The sequence below is a fragment of the Serinus canaria genome, chromosome 2 (assembly GCF_022539315.1).
Source record: "Serinus canaria isolate serCan28SL12 chromosome 2, serCan2020, whole genome shotgun sequence".
Lineage (NCBI taxonomy): Eukaryota > Metazoa > Chordata > Aves > Passeriformes > Fringillidae > Serinus > Serinus canaria.
In genome coordinates this window covers 81,834,832-81,854,753 of record NC_066315.1, presented here as the reverse complement: position 1 = coordinate 81,854,753, position 19,922 = coordinate 81,834,832, and the positions used below count along the sequence as shown (strand labels likewise).

Below are 19,922 nucleotides of genomic sequence, written 5' to 3'. Positions count from 1 at the left end.
AAAAATAATGCCACACATTTTAATTCTGGTATTGCCTTTCTGATATACTTTATATCCTTGCTCCTTTCAACTTTGACCAGAGAATTCATAAAAAGTTTTGCAGATTTTTTGACACCAAAAAAATGGGGTGTTAGATACAGAATTGAAGGGCTCCAAGCAAACATTATCCAGGCTTCTTCTTTCATAGTTTTTGATGGTCTTCAATGTTCTAACACAAGCACAAAATATTGAGATACTTGTTTAAATAGTTACCAAGTGAGTAGCCTGGGATTTCACAGTCAACCACAGATACAAAGCCACAGTTGAATGCAGTTCATTTGATCAAAAAGGCCATCACTGATATTTCATTAAAAGGCCATACAAAAGTCAAGGGGGTTTTCTTTTATAATTTATCCATTTGTTTAAATCTGCTGTTTTTACATTGAGCTCTTTTGGAGTATAACTCCAAACTGTACTGCTCTACAAAGAACAAACAGATTTCACATAAATGCCAACATGTTCTATTAAAGAAATGTGGACTTAAGTACAAATTCAAAAGTTATTTCCAGTTTTCTGCAGTCAAACCAGACCACCACAACAGACAGATTCGGTCTAATGGATAGGTTAGAATGCCCTATCTCAAGAAAGAGATTTTCTTCTAGATGTGATGCATCACTAGGATATTTGATTAAGCACCACTGAGACAGTATAATACATTCATATCAAGATTGCACAACTGAGAAGAAAGGACTCTTGGTCTCCCTCAATTTACACAGAGAAGAGACAGGAATTCTTTCACCAGTAAACGAGATGAAAAATGCTACCAGGCAAACTAATCCTGCCAGACTCAAATCAAGGATTTGGTTTAAAAGCTTAGTGGAGCAACCCACAGAATTCTCTACAGGATTGGATAACAAACACAGGACTCTGCCATACACAGTTGTGACTTCAGAGAGGCATAAATTCATTAGTGCATACAACTAGACCTATCAGTATCTTCACATGCAGAGATTCCAGAAAACTGGAAACAACTTTTGAATTTGTGCTTAAGTCCATCATTTATTCAATGGGAATGAAGCCAGGATATTTAACAACCTTGTAGCTTCTTCAAAAAGATAAGTTTCTCTAAAGGAGGAAAATACATTCAGGGTACAAATAAAAAAAAATTATAGAGTTAGACACTGAAATTTTCAAATTATTTACCTCTGTTAATTGTGCTGTATAACTTAACAGCTTCTCAACATGAGAGCCATCAAAACCAAACCTGGATTCAAGTTCTGCTTTCACAGCAAGTGGATTCCACAAAACATCCCCGAAAGAAAGATTGTATTGAAAACCTAAAAAGAAAGGAAATATTTTGTTCATGTAATTCATTCTTTTTATTCCTGTTGTTTCTTGGTGGTTCTCACTTGTTGACATCCAAGTACCATGTCTCCAGCTTTTTTCGGGACACCAGAATGTGTGCACCTGAACACAAATTTACCTAGGATAAACCCCATGGTTGCTCTAGTGGTAAAATCAGTTAGTGTGATGGCATTTCAGCAATTGATATGATGATGGTGGGATGCCCCTGCATAGCAATTGTCAACAAACTCAGTAGGGTGCCATTCTGAATTGCACAGGGGCATGCAAAGGTGTGTGTATGGACTGGATGTGAATCCCTACTGAGAGTAAGAGCAAGGGGAGAATACCAGAAATTCCAGAGAAATCAAAGACTCCAGCACATCACCTTTGTCCCACATCAGCCTTCACTTTTGCAGGTGAAGTGGGATTTAGACTTTGTATTACTCTTATCCTGACCTTCCACACTAAGCAGACAGCTGCACCTATACATGGCACACTTCAGTTTGCCCATGAAACTTGCTCCTGACCTTTGCTTGTTTTCCTGGGGTCAGCCTACCTTCTCTTATTAAATTCATCTTCCATGGTGAAGCAGCAGATGGAGAAATGTAGCCCTTCAGCTGACAGCAGAATTTATGAGAACAGAGGAACGAAGCTTAAAGTAAACTAGTCATAATGCTTAACAGGCACGTCCAAAAAAAATTGCTGTCCTTCTATCAAATGGAGGAAACTGTCCCTTGCATTGGTTTAGTCTCTCTCCAAAATTCATTGCTAAACCATGACCATTCTAAACACTATGTATTAGACCAGTTTATCTGATACTTTGTTTATCTGATAGTTGCCAGAGTATGATAAAATTTATTTTTCAGTATTGGTATTTAAAAAGCAGATCAGTAAAGTAGGTTAACAGAGCAGCAATATAGGTAGGTCTCTGCACATCAGGAACTTAGCAGAAGGTCCAACAGTTACTATCATATATTTCCAGCATGCTTATTACGTAGTTCAAAGAAAATCTGAAGCAAATTTCTTACCTTCTAAGCTGCTATCCTGTACTGATGCAGCAGTCAAATTCAGTGCCATTTTCACCACTTCATAGAAACTTCTGCCCAGTGGCATCATAGCTAAATCCTTCAGTGATGCTAAGGTACTGAAAGTGGAAAATAAAACAAAAATCAAGCTCTCTATACACCCAAAAACCTGAAAGGAATTGCTGGAAAGAGACAACCTTCAAGCAACTGAAAAATAAAAGGCTTTTTTTACTGTTGAAAAACCGATGTTTTATGAAATTAGAGTTTAATTAAACAATTAAACAATTGAGATTTTACAGTTAGAGTATCTCAAACACAAATTGAAATTTTACAGTTAGTGTATCAGTCAATTTCCATTAAGGAAATGTGTCCTGAGAGGACTAATGTCCTCTAAGGGAAAAAAAAAAAAAAAGAAAAGAGGAAAAGTAAGAGCAAAACTACTGCAAACATTCTCTGTTATCCACACAAGAAGGCAGAATCCATAAAGAATACTTACATTTTACTTCCCATCAATTTGCAGGAAAAAAAAAATTTAAAGCAACTTAATACTTTTTTTTGCAAGAGATTGAGCAAAATGTGTTACAGTATGCATTGATAAAAATATATCTATTCAAATTCTTACAATTCTCTGTCACCTTAGCTGTGAAAAAAATGCTCTGTTAATAAAACTGTAACTTATTACTTAAAATTTATGCCAAATTTACCAGTTATTTCCGACCAAGTAATCCTTTCATATTATGTGAATAAGAATCCAGTTTTCCAGAGTGGACCATCAGTTTCCAACGTTCATGAGAAGAAGGGAAAGCAAACTAACAAACCCAAAAAAACCCCACCCCTACCATAAAACCCCAAAGCCCGTCACACAGATGTGTAAAGTTTTGTTAAGTACCTCTGAGAGACACAGCAAAACATGGTACAGACCTAAAAGTGGGAAATGTAAATTCAGAACCATTCTACTGGCTTAATTCTGCCTTAGAAAGGACCACTAGAATGAGTAATATGAAACTAGTTTAGAAACAAGCCTTGGGTTTTGTGGTTTGCTTTCCAAATTGCATCAATTAGGATAAATTTGGTCATGGAAGAACACAGAAATCTTAAAAAACCCTAAGCAAATGAAAACACCAAAATCCATATGTAAACATCTGAATCTCCCATGTAGTCTTGCATGTTAATAGCTCAGAGAACAAGCTGAAATAAGGTTACAAATTACTCAGGCATAAGAGAAAAATAATTAAAATTTTAAAATCAAGCACCAACCTAGGTGCAATCCACATACTGTAAGAGAAACCTGTTTCCCTGTTTGAAAAAAAGTTAGGTCATCATATCCTTCTTATCTGGGTGGGGAGCTCTTCTTGTTGTTTTTCTTTGGTTTGGTTTTTTTTTTTTTTTTTTTTTTTTTAATTAAAAAAAAGACAGTGGAATGATAAAGAATGGCATAACAGCACAGTAATTTCTCATTCATCATCTTTGGGCCCCTGCTCCCAAACGGCCTAAGGCTGGTGAGGTACATGGCCAGTCTAGCACAGGCACCCAGGTTCAGAGGGCTTCTCTTGCTTTATGACTATGTTATTTGACTACAATGATAATTGCCTATCAACCTACTACAGCAAACTGCCCATCCTGGCAAACACATACCTGACTGTCACCTGATAATTACCTTATTTTACTGAAAATTCCTGTAGATATATGTCTAGGTCTATGTTTTATTCTATGTCTTCCTCTGAATCCATCTGTCCTTTACCTGATTCCACAGTCTCTGGGATGTTTTTCTTTTTGCTTCATTTCTTGCAAAAGAACACCTGAAGCTATTTGGAAAGCAAGAGGCTTAAGAAACAAAATTGAGTAATTTTCCTGATACTGACCAAGTGCTACAAACATTCAGATCTGTTTAGGATCAAAACTGTTATTTTCTTATATTCATATGGATATGTTCTGTCTTTCAAAGACCCCCAAAATACATTACAAGGTTCAAAGCCATATTATGTGGTGGGCTAATTTCAGGCATTGCTAATATGGAGCTGCTAATCAAAGGGCATCTCTGTTGAGTTTAACAGAGATGCAAAACACAATAATAAAGGAATCCATGTGGGTGAAAATTCCTAACACAGTTTTATAAAAGCAAAATCTGGTAAAGAGAATAAAATTTCAGCCTCTTTACACTGTAAAGGATGCCTATTTTATCAAGTAGACAGTGAGAAGAACAAGAATTGCACATAAAATTTTAAAACAGAGCACTTTCAAGACTGTGAAAGTACTTACTTTTGAATAACTTTTAGAAACTGTGTTATGGAAGCTAACTCATCTTCTGTATAAAAGCTGTTCAGTTCAAGATGAGGGAGTGACTGAAGAAGGTTCCAGAAATATGGTTGCTTGTACAGATTTTCTGCTCTAGAAATAATTTTCTCTGCTTCATTCAAATCCATCTTTACGTGGAAAAAAAATAAAAATTACATGCAACACTTCCAATAACATAAGAAAAAATAAAAAGAAAAAAATCAGGTGCCTGTTATTTCCCTGACCCTCTTGAATTTTAAAGCATTCATAATATTTTTATGAAGTAGAATCATACCTCTAGATTTGGCAATATACCACATTATTTTGGTGGTATTATGAACTCCCAGAAACCTTGTTTCTGATATGTCTCTCTGCTCCGAAGGAAAAATGGAGCTGGAAGTAAAGCTAAGGCATCTCTTTCTGCTCAGAGGTGTAACCAAGGGAAGGATTACCTTTGAGCTCTCAAGCCCTGCAATGAATTTCTAAGTCTAAGGTATAAAGATAAGGGGACTGCCCAGCCCTTGCCATCCTTGCCTCACAGCTCTTTGCAAGGCTTGTGGGGGTCTCAAATAATAACTCATAAGAATGGCTCTTAAAAGGTGAACTGCCTGGGATAAAACAACTCCTTTCAGAGAACTACACAATATGATGCCTGTGCAAAACAGGCTTTAATCACATTTTTTTATGTGATCTTTGCTACTCTAAATTAATGTCTCACCAGGGCTTTTTTGCACAATGGTGATGTGAGCATGCCTTATACAAAAAGAAACTTGTGTATATACAAGGTCTGTTTCTGGCAGTGATCATCTACTGTCGACTTAATATTTTCTTAATGTTGAGAAATACATTCTTTCTAGTCTATATTGTATTCTAGAAATGAAATTTCATATTGATATGGCTCCTTTCAATCAATGAGATCTTATGAGCAATTTAAAAAAATGCCATCTCATTTCAAGTAATAAACTGGAAATCTAAGTTTCATGAAGTAGCAGTAACAATCAATCAAATATGGAAAAAACCACATCGGACAGATGCACTTTTAAATTGCTCCTAATAAACAAAGACCCTTCAAATAGTTGTGGATTTTACTTATTTAAACCAGTGTACGTTGTTAGTAGCTAATCTAGAAACCATTGAATATCTATCAAATTTACAAGACATCACTTTTTTCCTTCGAACACCTTTTTCTTTAGGTTAGTCTACGTAAACTTAACAGGATACAAATTTCTAACCATTATAATAAAGATCCTCAAATCCCAAATAATCTCAAAACAGATTGTAAAAAATACTTACAGTAAGAAAAGTGGTGATGTTATGGAGCCCTGTAAAATTAAATATTTTCCTTTAAAGAGAAGCATTATTAGCTTCAGAAGAATCTACATTGTAAGCAAGAGCAAGCAGCGCACAAAGTACGTTTCTAGAAAAGTAAAGGCACATGAAGCAACTAATATAATGGTCCATTTGACTTACTGTGCTTCCCAATACTTTTACTGTAATCACAAAACCAATTTAAAAGACATTGCTTACTGTTCAATCTTTTAGTGAGGCAAAATCATCGTTCCAATACGCTACATGAATGTCCCAGCTACCAGACAGCCATGCCTGCAAACTGCCATTTCCCCTGAATCTTTCTGCTTGAAAATTCAGCCAGAGGCACAGGGTAGTGGGAGGTCTTTAGTGCCCCCTGGTACAGCAACAAGGCTGTGCAATGTGGATGGAAATGGAACAGGAGACTCAGACCCTGCTATTTCCAGTCTCACTCTTTCTGTGCAAGACTGAAGGTCACCTAGGGTCACCAGGTGTGCACTACCATTGTTTTCCATCCCTATACTCTTTAGTACAACAGAAAATATGGGGAGGGAGAGCTAAATCCTCATAAACTACTTTTGAATGCATGTTAGAGCAAGTAACCTTGTACTCTGATTATAATCCTTATCTTTTAGGTTTTCCTCTCAGTGTTCTCATAACTCTCAAGTATACAAGGGCAGAGTTTTAGAAAGCTAATTTTTTTCTCTGATAATTTTGATGGCCACAGTGTTGGTAATCATAAAAGTGGCTTTTTTTAGATCAGCTAAAATTTTAGTTGCCTAGTTTTATTTTTAAGACCAAATTATTCTTTTGTTTGATGACTATCACTAACCAATAGGCAAAGAAATTAATTTTTAGAAAAATCACAGCTTACCTGAGAGCCTTGAGTTTTCTTCCCATAGCTTTTCTAAGGCCATGGCTTTCTCTGTAGTATCAATAAATTCCTTTGCAAGTTCTTCTAGCTCTTCCATGAAGTCTGGATCCGGTCCAGGGGCTCTCTCTGGACCACTTTGGGGGCTTGCACTACTTTTTGACGGAAAAAAAAGGACAGGTGAGGTAACACACTGAAATCAAGTAGCTGAAAGATGTGTATATACTCACAGCAGTATTCTGATAATTTTTTAAACAATTATGTATTTATACAATTTCTATTTAGTTCAATTCATTAACATGCAAGTTGCAGCACTGGGTCTCAAAACCTCAGGAAGGTGGGCAATGAAAATTGCTGAGGTCACCAATGCCAATTCTGGCAGCAGCCAACAGACACATCCAAAAAGTCTTTAATATTTCTGAACACACTCAGCTTTTCTCCCCTAGATTCTTATGTGTCCTGGCAGCAATTCTTTGATGAGAAAGTTCAGGCTTTCCTATTGCATCTAAGGTAACAGTTTGTTTTTTCCAAATACACGTAGCAACAGATTAAAAGACTATTTTCTTCTTACTACTGGTTTTTACTTATCTCAGCTTGCAGACATACCACTGGTAAATGCTATCTCTATCACATTGCTATCTGGTGACTACTCAACAGACCAATTTTCTAACAATACTTTTAAATGAAACCGGGAGTAAGTCATTAAAATGCCTCTTTTACAGACTCCTAAAACACCATAAACAAGGGAATAATTATATTTAGCAGGTTACTAGGCAATTGCATTCAGTTTTATCTAATAGGAGATTCAAATTATTTTAAGAGCTACGACCTTTCTAGCAAAAATATTGATATTTTGCATCAAAAACACAATTAGCTGTCACAGAATCAAAGAATGGGTCAGGTTGGAAGGGAACACAGTGGTCATCTGGTCCAATTTCCCTGCTCAAGCAGGATCATTCTAGAGCACATGGCACAGGATTGTGTCCAGATGGTTCTTGACTATCTCCAGTGAGGCAGACTCCATAACCTCTCTGGGCACCCTGTTCCAGTGCTCAGTCCCCTGCACAGGAAAGAAGTTCTTCCTCATATTCCGGTGCAAATTCTTGTCTGGCAGTTCTGCCCATTGCTTCTTGCCCTGTTCCATTTAAAAAATATGGTAAAGAGTTACATTCCTTTCCCATGGAGCTTATATGCCAATACTTGCTTTCAGCACAATTTTTATTTATTGAAAAAAAAAGCCTAATGAGATCAATTCACAAACTGAAGAAAGCTAACAGTCACTACTTTCTCATCTTCTTATTTCTATTTCTCTCCCTCCCTGATCCTCATTTGTTCAGACACTCACAGAGCTGTTTGCAACTTCAGATTAAGGGAAACAAAGAAAAATTCATCTTTAAACAACCAAGTTCTTAATTGTTTCAGTACAGCTTATTTTGATCCCAATTTGGCCAAATGACAGCAGGAATTTGGAAAACTCTTTCACCATCCTCAAACTTCTGTGGGCTAAAGGCAGAACAATTCCTCAACATATATATTACCTTTTAAAGTTTTATAGGTAAAACTTTAAAATGTAAAACTTGAGTTTTAAAAAGCAGTTTTCTGTTGTTCAGAAGGTGGCTTTTTGGGTGACTAGAAGTTGCATTTTAGCTGTTGTCTTTGAAAACCACCTTATAAATTCCAATATTACTGAATCTCCCAGTGCCCAACATTTCAGACAGCTGAGAATACCTGTGTTTGGCAAAGAACTGAAATACTACCGACATACTGAAATCTTCCTAGCCCTCTGCTTTTTGAGCATGAGCAAGAAGCCAGCACTTGATCAGAATAACAGCAGCCACAGTCAGAATATTTTTAAAAACCCAAAATTCTAACTCACTTTCCATGGGATTTTTCACAGGTTGTCTTTGGTTGCCTTTTTTTGTGGGGTTTGGAGGGAGTGATGGTGTTGGGTTTCTGGGGGTTTTTCCCCAATAGTTGCTGAACGTAAAACTGAAAACTAAACTCTCCTATTAAGGTCACTTAAAATAAAAAGTGTTCAGAGGAGTGCAGTATATCAACCCACATTGTTTGGCCTCCAAACTAGACCCAAGCCTTGCATCCCCATCTACAAACCTCCTGGTTTTAGAAACATTGCAAAAAACAATGCACTGGGAAAAAAGGTCTTAATCACATAGGGGCACACAGCAGGACTCAATGCTATCTCCAGAGGCTGCCTGGCCTCCCTGCCAGTTTTAGGGGGCACAGATAGCAGTGATGGAATGAATCAGTAATTCTTTCCACTCTATCCCCATCACCAACTCTGCTGTACCTTGTATCTGCAAAGCTTGGGTTGATAAACAGCAGTGAAACAATATAAAAGCATCCTCTTGGCATCTAATTTTATGTTATGTTTATTTTATGTTTAGCCACTTGTTTGATGCACAGCAGAAGCACATTAGATAGCAAAGGCTGAAAGGACAGCACACTCAACTGGGCTGTCCTACCCCTGCTACCAGGCTGGAGGAGTAGGGATACAAACTACTGCCCTGTGAGGTCCCACAGAGCACATAGGGCTGGGGAAAGGAGACTGGGAAGATACAGACTAGAAATATTAAAGAAAACAGCAGGCAGCACTTGGAGCATGGTGGCTCTGAAGAGCTACAGGGCAAAGTGCAGGGAAACCATGTTGATAGTAAAAATGGAGAGGGAACTAAGAAACTCTAGGGGGATGTAGATATTCAGGGCATGGCAAAAGGAGCATAAGGCCTAAGGCCCAGCTCTTACAGAAGAGAAGGCACATGTGCAATCTGAAAGACCCATAGAAATGCCACTTTCCTAAGCACAAGCCTCTCAGCAGTCCAAGATCAGCTGTTTGGACATGCCAACTGTGAGCTGTGTGAGCTATTAGCTTTGTGGGGATTTCCAGGTCAGTTGCCATGTTAGCTAGCTGCCATTTGTGATCCTCTTTCGACATCATTGTCACAGACCTGCCTCTCGCTATTCTTGGACCTGAGTACAGCCCCTTTTTGAAGGGGAAACGGCAACAGGCATGACATTGGTTATCAGGCTCAGTGTTATGAAACAGATTAAATTATTGCAGAGGTCTTACTTACTGAATATCTGTGCTAAGATTAAAGGATTTTATACAGGATTTTATATAGCGTGGTAATAGAGTACTACATTTAGCTCCTAATAAGAGTGCTACAAGTTACTACTGATCTCTTAATTCAGCACAGGTTATACAAAATTGCAAGACGATGTCAGCGTCTTGCTGGAAAGATAAGAAACTATGCTTTAAAACCAGCTACAGAAACAGTCAAAGCAAATAATTTTCAGTGAGTGTGCCAATAAAAGTACTTAATTGTGTTCCTGCTTCACTCCCAAAGAGCCTTCAAAGCGTGCTTTCTAGAGCAGAAGGCGGCACTAACTCATTTGTGTGTGAATGCGTAAAGGAAGTCCAGCAGCCGTTCCAAGGAAATTCCCAGCAGCAGTTGCTAGGAACAGAAAAGAGGGGAAGCAAGGGATAATAAAAAGAACAAAAGGAGGAAGCAGTAATTTGTAGGAGAGAACATACATAAATAGAACTGGGGTGTTAGAAGAAGGGGTTGAGGAATGTATATATAAAATTTCATTATTGTCCTTTAAGCTCTTCCCTCAACTATACGTTTCCACAAAGTTCATGAGAACAGAAATCAAACTAAAGACACACATTAATACAAGCTTTGATTGTGACAAAATACTGCAAAAGATCAAAAAGATTGCATATCTTTGAGCATGCAAAAGCAATTGTCATTTTCTAAAGCCATGGCTCAGAAACATTAATTCTGTCCAATTTACTCAGTTACTCAGGATAACAATAAGAACATTTCAGAGTTCATCTGAGAACTCAGCTATGATATGAAATGCCTTTTAGACTCATGATTTTCATAAGCATCTCAGCAAACCCGCTTCAACCTGAACCCTGTCACCACATTAATAACGTCTTTCTAAAATTGCAAAGCCCCAGCTGGCTTTCATTCTGCACTATATCAGGGTTACAAGCCCCGAGACATCAATACCAATACACACACTGGACAGCAACATACTGTGTGTCTCTCACAGAAAGATCTTTCTCTTCCATGCTGATACCATTATAACCTTCCTAAAATGCAATTGACTAAAATACATAACAAACTAAAAGAATATATTCTTCTTAATTTGCTCTAAAATTAAGAAAACCCATGCATAAATTTCTTTTTCTCCCCAACTCTGGCAATCTATAAACAAGGTTTCAAAAACTGCTTCTGTTTTTCAGCTACACAGCCTGCAACTACAAAAGTTGGCCCAGAGTTAATATTGCAGAAAGCTGCTGCAGCCATAAACTACCTTGAAGAACTATTTCTCGTTTGAAGATATATGTCACTAAAGAAAAATCTGACCCTTTAAACAATTCTTACAAAAGACTTTTGCTGATGCTTAGACCTTCTTTGATTTTATTCTTCCACACCTGCTGTTGTACATGAGCTCTTCCCATGCTCCTCCACTGGAGAACTCAAGTCAGGTATAGATAAAGCAAAAGGTTTAGAACAGTACGAAGAAAGGGGCTGGCATGAGCAGGGCTGCTCTAGGAGGGGCCCAAGCTAGGGGCTGGGGCAACCCTGGAACAATCCATACCCTCACCAATGAGACACTGTCCCCCAGGCTGCCTGAGGTAGACACAGAAATGTATTACAGGCTCCAGAGACAGCCCCAACAAGGCAGGGTAAGCCCAGGAGCCCAGTCAGGTGCAAAAGGAGACAGAGCCACCATGTGGGTATGGGTGGCGCATCCAGCAGAAGTGACAGAGATCCAGGCTTCTACTACATCTACTGAGTGAGGCTGCTCTGGCTGCTACCACTTGTAGCTAAATAATCTATTGTGCTTAGAGAAATAAACTAATGTGCTTAGAAATATAAACTAATGTGCTTAGAAATGACATTTTAGAGTCTTGCTTTAATGATATTTGTGGTTCTAAGTCTGAGAATGGCTTCATTTTCTTTTAGGTCTTTGCAAAATCTAACATAGACCTAGGAGTCTAGACTGCTAGGGCAAATCCCACCATGTTCTGCAAGATTTGCCAGGGAATCCAGAGTACTGGGAAATCATGCTGTTTCCATTGCACACTCATGGAATGTAAGGCCACAGGATCCCTGAGCTGTGTGGTTTTTATCTTATTTTCATGTTCTCAGTTTTACACTGAGCTCCACTAACATGAGGTGGGGAGTGGAACATTCTGGAAAGAGCAGGGGGAAATGTCCTTTGCCATGGGAACTCCTGAATGCGTCCTTGTTCCTCTGCTCTGAGAGGGGTGGGTGCATCAGGCTAGGAAATCATATCAGGTGCTGCCAGCCAGCAGCTTTGCAGTGGCTGAAAGGAGGAGCAAGGAGCAAAGCCACAGAGTTCTGGCAACTGGATGTTTTCCGGATGCTTTCCAAAGCATCAGAGGATGTGGCAGATCTTGCTGCAAATCAAAGTTAATGTGGTTGTGGGCTCATCTTCTCACCATATCACAGACTCTTGCCTGAAGGGACAGGGACACATCTGTGAGGGCATGACCTGCACCAGAAAAACTTCACCCTGGGCTCAGCCCCGCCATGAGGGGTGGTGCTCACTGACAAATAGCTATTTGTGGTTTATGGATTCCATGGAGGTTCCAACAGTAGTCCAAGAACTCGTCCTCCCAAAGACAACTACTACATTTCAAAGTGATAGCACCAAAGTGTTACAGACTGGGAAAAAAAATGGTCAAGCGTCCATGCAAACTATGCAGTCTCTGACTCACTCTTAATAAACACAATATTATTGACATAAAAAAATGCTCCTTTATCAGACTTATGGTTTGATAAAAATCCTTGAAGGGAAGATAATTGCTATTACTGTTCCTATGGCAGCCCATCTCTCCAGTCAACAGGGACTGGATTCAGTTATGTTTGACTGATCAAACTGACAGTCTAGATTCCTAGGGCTGTTGGCAGCCAGCATAAGTCAGAGCAGCCCTGAGGTTGATTTAATTTATACTGATGGACCTGGTGGAACAGGCTGACCTCAGAATGAACTTCATCCTACCTTTTTATCCTTTTCCTTACCTAGGGTATATGCTACTCAGTGCAGCCCATTGAGTGTATAAATATGGATACATGTATGCATTTTATTTTTCCGTTGAATAATTGAAACCCACTGAATAATTTCCTTAATTCTTAAGTAGGTCTAAGACTGCCTCCAGGAAATTCTTTTCTGATTTTCTATTGAGCTGGAACATAATTTGGGCCGTTCAGTCAAAACAGTGTAAACAATCATGCAGAGCAGTCAATATAGTTCATAGTTTCTAGAGATTTAACACATTTAGATGGCATCTGAACTAGTGATGTAAATAAAAGCTATTCTTTAATTGATTTTTTTTTTTTAAAGGCTAGAGTTAGGGTAAATTTTTAACCCAGTAATATAGAATTTCTGCTGAAAGTAAGAGGCAACAGGCGTTGTACTGAGTTTGAAAGACCATAACATAGTGGCTTGCCACCTTTGGTTTGCCTGAACTTGTTTTCATTTTGACTTGGGTTTGCTTTACATTTTTTTATATTTTCCTGGCCAGACATCTCTGGCAATTTGCTGTATTTTCACTTTCATAACACCATCATAAGTTTTATACAGATAGAAGTAGCAAATGACAATTCAGGGCAAAAGGAGATATTTATGGCTAGCAAGGCAGCACAAAACAACAAAGGCCCAGTATAATAGGTGAGGCCTTGAGAGATGGGGACAGAGATGAGCAGCACTGGAATATAACACCAGAGGATCTGGGCTGATAAGAGGTGAGGCACAGGCCAGCACTGAGGGCTAGAAAAAAGTCACCAGTGTTTAGTTAAAATTTAGAACTGCAGCTGGACAAAGCCAATTTCTAAGTATCAACAAAAAATAGCAGGTAGCTAACATATGTAAAAGATACCATATATATTCAGTTGTACCACATAAATGTGGATGTATCCCAGAGCTGCAGACCAATGGAAACAATGTATAAAAGCACACTAGCAAACACAAGTGACCCCAAATGCACCCTGAAGTGAAAAAAGAAGCCATCAACACTACATTCCTCCAGGTAAAGTAGTATATATCACGACTTGCCATAACAACCCCATCTTCATCCATCTGCAGCTGTTTACATGACCCAGAGAGCCAGTGGAAAGATGAGCATAGCCCCAGAGAAAGGACTGGAAACTCAGTGGTCATGTAGCAGTTTTAACTGTATTAGTGGGAGTAGGAGGAGGCTGAGGAGAATTTTAATAGGAGCATTTTTGTCTGTATCTTGTGTAATAATGCATCTTGACCAATACTGGCTTAAAATTCTTAAGATTTCAATTCTAGAAAAAATTCTACTTTATGTAGAATGTTTTTGCCTATAAACAAAGTTTATTTTGTATGGTCTTATGTTCAATCAACAGTTCTCTAATGTACAAATAACTGAAGCAGACCATGTAGATCAGTACATTAGTATTATGGCCTGTTACTGTGATACTGGAGCTTTCCAACTTGCTGTATGCTGAATTTATTGCTACCCATAAACCTCTACAATAATAAACCATAAATATTTAATGCTCCGACACACCTGGCTCAGCCCTCTAAGATCTTGTGGTAGATATTATCAATTGTTTATTTCTTGGAATAAACATGCAGATATAAATGCATTTATTCTGATTAGCTAACCCTAATTTGACTTTACTGTTATATATTTTGAAAGGCTGTAAATGACCATACCCTTCATCCAGTTTGCATAAGTGTCTTTGCACCTCAACCATTTTTGGAGTAGATGAAATTACTTCATTTCTTAAAGAAAAATTCCAAATTGAAATCAATCTTTTTTCTTTTTGCATTCTAGGATCCTGGGACAAGGACTTCCAATGGGTAACTTCTTCCAAGTTCTTTCTTATTACAGAACTTCTGCTATTCCTTGTTGGCTCTTACATGAAAATTATTCTTGTTTTGCTTTTCTGGGTTCACTTCTCCCACCGCATACACTCCCAAACCACTCAATGTTTAAATCCATATATAATTTTGGTGCTCTGCTTCGCTTACATGTAATAAAAGACTCTCTGGTAAAGGTTAAAAGTATGTTCTGACATGGTAGAGCAAAAGGGAAAGAATATGACAAGGTACCGCTACAATTTCACTCCCATAGAGCCTTCAGTATCCAAAACCAGCACAAAATGCCCAAGAAATGTAAACAAAAATTGGCAAGAGGTACGACTAAGGACTTACACCTTTTGCAGTCATAAGAGCACTGAAGGAAGCTTTTAGCACAGAATAACATTGCTTGTATTTTTCCTGTTTTGAAAGCAGTTAGAACCTTTTCTTTAAAAGAAGATGCACTGTGGTGGTGGCAGCTCTATCAAGCTCACATAACTCACCTAAAGCGGCTGTGTCTCTGTGCTGTGTAACTGGTATTCCTGCACCTTGAGCCAACGTTACAGAAAAGGGTCCTCAGGAAAGGATAAAGGCCCCCACTTGGTAAATCACGAGCTTCTAAGTAACCTAAAACCAAGCAGCAGCAGGAACAAAACCAGTAAAATTGCATTTGCAAACTGTACCAATCAGATTGTGCTCCCTCCTCCTAAAAAGCCTCTTTGTCACCTGCAAGCTATGAAGTTGTATCAATGTCAGGTGTCTCATTTAAGAAAAACTCAGTCATCACAGAAAATGAGTAACCTCTGTGTCAGATTGTGACAACAAGCTACATGTGACATTTGAGAGCAATCTTTAAAAAGCTGATTTTCCTGGTAGTAACATTATTGCAGTATCATGTGGTTGCTAGCCCCTCTGCCCAAAATCACACTGCCTGGATGGAAATATAAACTTCTGCACAAAGTGATATTTCCTCTTTTCTCACAGGCTCTCAAAAAATGAAGAAACTGGTGTTCAGCAATGTCTGAACAAGCATCAATCAAGACTGTTTAAACAGCTACTTTCCCATATCTCTGGAATTATCCACAGCTCTCCATAAAGTAAATATATACAATGCAGGCTACATTCTCTCCAGATAGTTCACTCTATATGTCTAGAATTGTTTTACCAAACTGATTTGTAATGTAGCTAAAGCTGGTTTATCCCCATTTAACTGGCATTGGTGAATAACAGAATAATAAACTGAATAGATTATAACATAATAAATAATTCTTTTCTAAATGAAGTTATATTTTGACAAGATAAAAGCAAAACCAGCTTTATAAAGTGAAGGGAGTCATAAGTTTTGAAGTGTTAAAGGAAATGGAAGAATTTAACAAAATAAGAATTCTCAATACCAGGAAGTGAGTAGGGGTAACGTTCATCTTGTCTAATTGTAAATATCCACCTCTGAGGCAGTCATTTAAACTCCATTACTTAATAGAAAGCAATAAATACAACTAAAACCCAAATAATCTCCCTTACTCCAAAGCTGATGCTTAAAAGTTGTCTTACCAAACTTAAATACATAAATACAGATCTGTAGCTGGACAAGATTGAATCCCTCTGTAGGACTCTTTCCATTGACTCCACTACATTTAAGTCCCCCCTTCTAGGATATGTTTAGTGTTTGCTAAATACTTCTACAAGTCGAGGCAACCAAAATAGAACATAAGCAAAACAAAACTTACAGTTTTCCTTGTATTTTGGGGGCTCCTGGAAGCGAACGGCAGCTAGAATCAAGAAAAGTACACATGGCCACAGTATTTCAGTGAGAGAGAGGACCTGAAAAAGGAAATCAGAACATCAATCTATAGAACATAGGGTTTGGGAACAAATTATTAAAATTCATATGTCTTTTACTTTAAAATAAAAAACATTAAATATCCTCTCTACAACTATTTAAGGAAAAACAAGACCATAAAATCAAACACTTCTGTTTTAAATCCTTATAACTTTGTGAAATGCACTTCTTTCAGAACAGAAAAGTAGTTTTCATTTCAGTTTATACTGTTTGTAGATACTTTCCTCAGGTCAAGACAAAGACTGGCAAGGTGATGACAGTGATCTTAAACTTTCCCATACATCTGCCTCCTAAGAAGCCAGCAGCATGCTGCACCTTGGTGAAATTCTTCATGCTCCCCTGAGCCCTTCCTGGTGGCACACCTTCTTGTCCTTCCGTGACTCCCTGGCTGCTGCCATTACACCCTTTCTGTCACCCGCACTCAAATGCTCTCCAAAAGCCGCCCTCGCCATCTCCAGGAGGGAAGACCAAGTGAGACCAAGCTAACAGGCCTGAGGCTACCCACAGCCACACTTCTCATATGCCAGTGTTCCTATTTCCAGGGCCACAAAGACAAGGCACACAGCTGACACACAGCAGGACTCAGATTTTAAGTGTGTCTTCTCTGAGCAGATTGCACATAACCAGTGCACGTTCACACCTCTGCAGAGAGGGCACAGACTCCCAAATGGATTGGAAGGAAGAAAAAAAAAAACACCAAGAAAAGCAATTGTGCAAATTTTCAGCAGCAGAAAGGAAGAAACTGCCATCAGCCAAGTTTCACAAGACTTCTAGATTCACTGATAACAGCATTAGGAAAGTGTGACTAGGGACAGAAACACAGTAGAAGTGACAGCCGTGCTGAAGGTCTCCCATTAGAGGCTGGCAACTTCTCTGGAGCATACAGGGGATTTTATTTCTAAACTGACAGAGTTGAACCAAATCCCATCACAGAAGTAAACTTGGGCATGTCAGAAAAATGCCTAAGAACCATAACATAATGCTTAAGAACAAACTCCAGTGGGAGAGTCTTCCCTGTGGAGAAGGACATCTGTGCTAGACATGAGACAAGAAACTAAAGGTTTCCTGAAACTTAGGGAAATCACCAGTCATCTAAACTTATCATACTCAGAACAGTACAGAAGCCAATCTAATAAAAGTGGGGATGGTACTTTCAATCTTTTAGGGATCACCCAGGGCCAGCTGCTCCCCAGGGTGCAGGGATCTGTGTGTTACAGTGCCCCCCAGAAGAGCAGGGGACCTCTACCAGGGAGCTCAGAAGGTGAGCAGGGCAAAGCCTGCTATCACAGCCAGTCTTAACCAGGAGTCCAGATCCTCGGTCAGTGTCACAGCAGCTCAAGCTAAACAGTGGCCAAGCACAAGGGCTGGCCCAGAGAGCAACGTGACTCTGACTTCTCCCAGGCAGGAGGGCACAGAAGCCCAATTTTGGCTTGGGCTGCTCAGAGCCATTAAACTTAGCAGAGGCCCAGAAGCCTGAGAGCATGCTCCCCTGCTTGCCATATTCATCCACACTCCCCCTGTCTGGGGTCAGATGGAGGGCCTTGCTGTGGAGCAGAGCCATTGCTGCAGAGTATCCGCGGGCTCTCTGTGGGGAAAGGAGCCATCTGCAGCAGCTGAGGGAAGGGGCCCTGCAGGAGAGACTTGGGAGGGGATGTCACCAGGCTGCCCAGCAGCATCCATCTGTCCCTGGGGGCACACACACCACCACAAGAGCCCACAGTCAGTGGCTGGGGGAAGGTCCCACAAGAAGTTCAGGCGGGGGGTGGGAGACCAGAGCTGGAGAGGTTTATAGGGGAAGGGCCTGGACAGTCACAGGCTGGGCTCCTGGTGCCACCTCAGGGCTCAGGGCAAGCCCAGCTGGAGCCAGGGCCCAGCAGGAGCCAGCTGTGGGCCTCCCTGAAGGGCCAGGAGCCAGGCCGTGCAGGGCAGCAGGGCCCCTCTCAGGAAGGGCCCGGCCGGCAGTGCCCCGGCAAGGCAGCAGGCTCTGCTGGGATCCAGATCTCCAGGTGAGCCAGGAATGAGGGTCAAACACAGCCCTGCCATCTCTGGCATAGTCCATGGGAGGAGGGTTCAGCTTGGATAGGGACTGCTGCTCCTGCTGACAGGAATTTGGGATAAGAACTGATAAGGCTGCAGAGGAAACAACAAGTTGGAGGACACAGTGAACCACCAGCATGCTGCAGGCATCAAGCGTGCAAAACTCATCTTAATAAGTAAGTGATTTGTTGTAAACATGGGAAAGTAATGCTGCTGTATAAGGCTCACTTGTGTTCCAAGAGGAAAAGTGCCCACAGAAGGTCCAAGGAAAGAGTATTTGTGACATTGCAGGATTGCACTCCTTGCACAGCTGCTTTGCTCAGGCACTGAGGGGAACTGGAGCCCAAGAGCTCATGACATTCTGGGTAATGCACCTTGGAGGAATGGTTAGTTTTGGTAACGGATATTTAGGACCCAGCTGACTTTAATTCCAATTGTCGTCTGAATTAGGGCATCAGAATTGGGGAATCACATTTCATCCTTTACCCAGCTACAAATTTGGATGGTAATAAACATTATTTAAATGATAGTTAAGAAATGCAGAAATGGACAACTGAAATAGCCTGGTAGTGTGTATGTCATGAGCATCTAGAATCTATAGCTCTGAAGTAAAAGCTTCTGAAAACAGAAATGAGACTGTCTTTGGCACAAGTGCAATTTCAAACTCCAGCAAGTGAAAGCATACAAACGAAGCTGTCCTGCCTTTGAGTCATGTTGATAGAGGGTGCTGATGCCAACCTGAATTTCAGTCACAAGACCTGTTCCTTAAAGAACTTTTACATCTGTCACAGCCCCTGCACCCTTTACTGTGTAATATGGACTAATGTCACATGGCATTCAGGACACTTGGCTAGTTCAACAGCCCTCTTCCAGCCCTAACTGCTGATAAATAGCCATGAGGAGAAAACTGTCTTATACAGACAGATCTATGTGATATGGAACAGAGCTGAAGCACATCAGATCTTTCAGGAGGTGCTTCTCTCTTCAGATTCACATGGGCCTCGCTCCCTTTTTGCATAGGTGGATGATCCACCTGGATTTCTCCTCCCGTACTGCAGATGGAGCACCTTCATAGCTCAGTGCTTGCACAACAGCACACAAAGAGATTTTGCAAGTTCCCCAGGGCAGCTTCTGCCTCCCAACAGACAGAAAAAAGTTTGCTTTGGATCACCCTTGTAATTCCTGGCTTGGAGAAGTCTGCTTCTCAGTGAGTTCTCTATTCAGGAAATCTACCAATTAGACAAACTTACAGCTTACATAAATTAAGATTTTTTTTTTTCCTTCAGAAATATATGAGGGAACACCACACAGACCAAGAGGAGAAATAGATCCACATGCAGGAAGACAGGAG

The 19,922-nt window shown here is 39.8% G+C and overlaps 1 protein-coding gene across 1 annotated transcript in view; it reads right to left on the bottom strand.

The window, feature by feature from the left end:
* ABCA13 (ATP binding cassette subfamily A member 13) overlaps positions 1-19,922 on the bottom strand; it is a 168,886-nt gene that overhangs the window by 147,920 nt on the left and 1,044 nt on the right. Inside the window, exons 2-8 of the mRNA XM_050971110.1 lie at positions 16,422-16,515; positions 15,198-15,321; positions 6,805-6,953; positions 5,916-5,944; positions 4,608-4,771; positions 2,352-2,467; positions 1,183-1,316 (exon numbers count right to left, since the gene is read on the bottom strand). Of these exons, the coding sequence (XP_050827067.1) occupies positions 1,183-1,316; positions 2,352-2,467; positions 4,608-4,771; positions 5,916-5,944; positions 6,805-6,953; positions 15,198-15,321; positions 16,422-16,515 (810 nt within the window). The remainder of the gene's footprint in view (positions 1-1,182; positions 1,317-2,351; positions 2,468-4,607; positions 4,772-5,915; positions 5,945-6,804; positions 6,954-15,197; positions 15,322-16,421; positions 16,516-19,922) is intronic.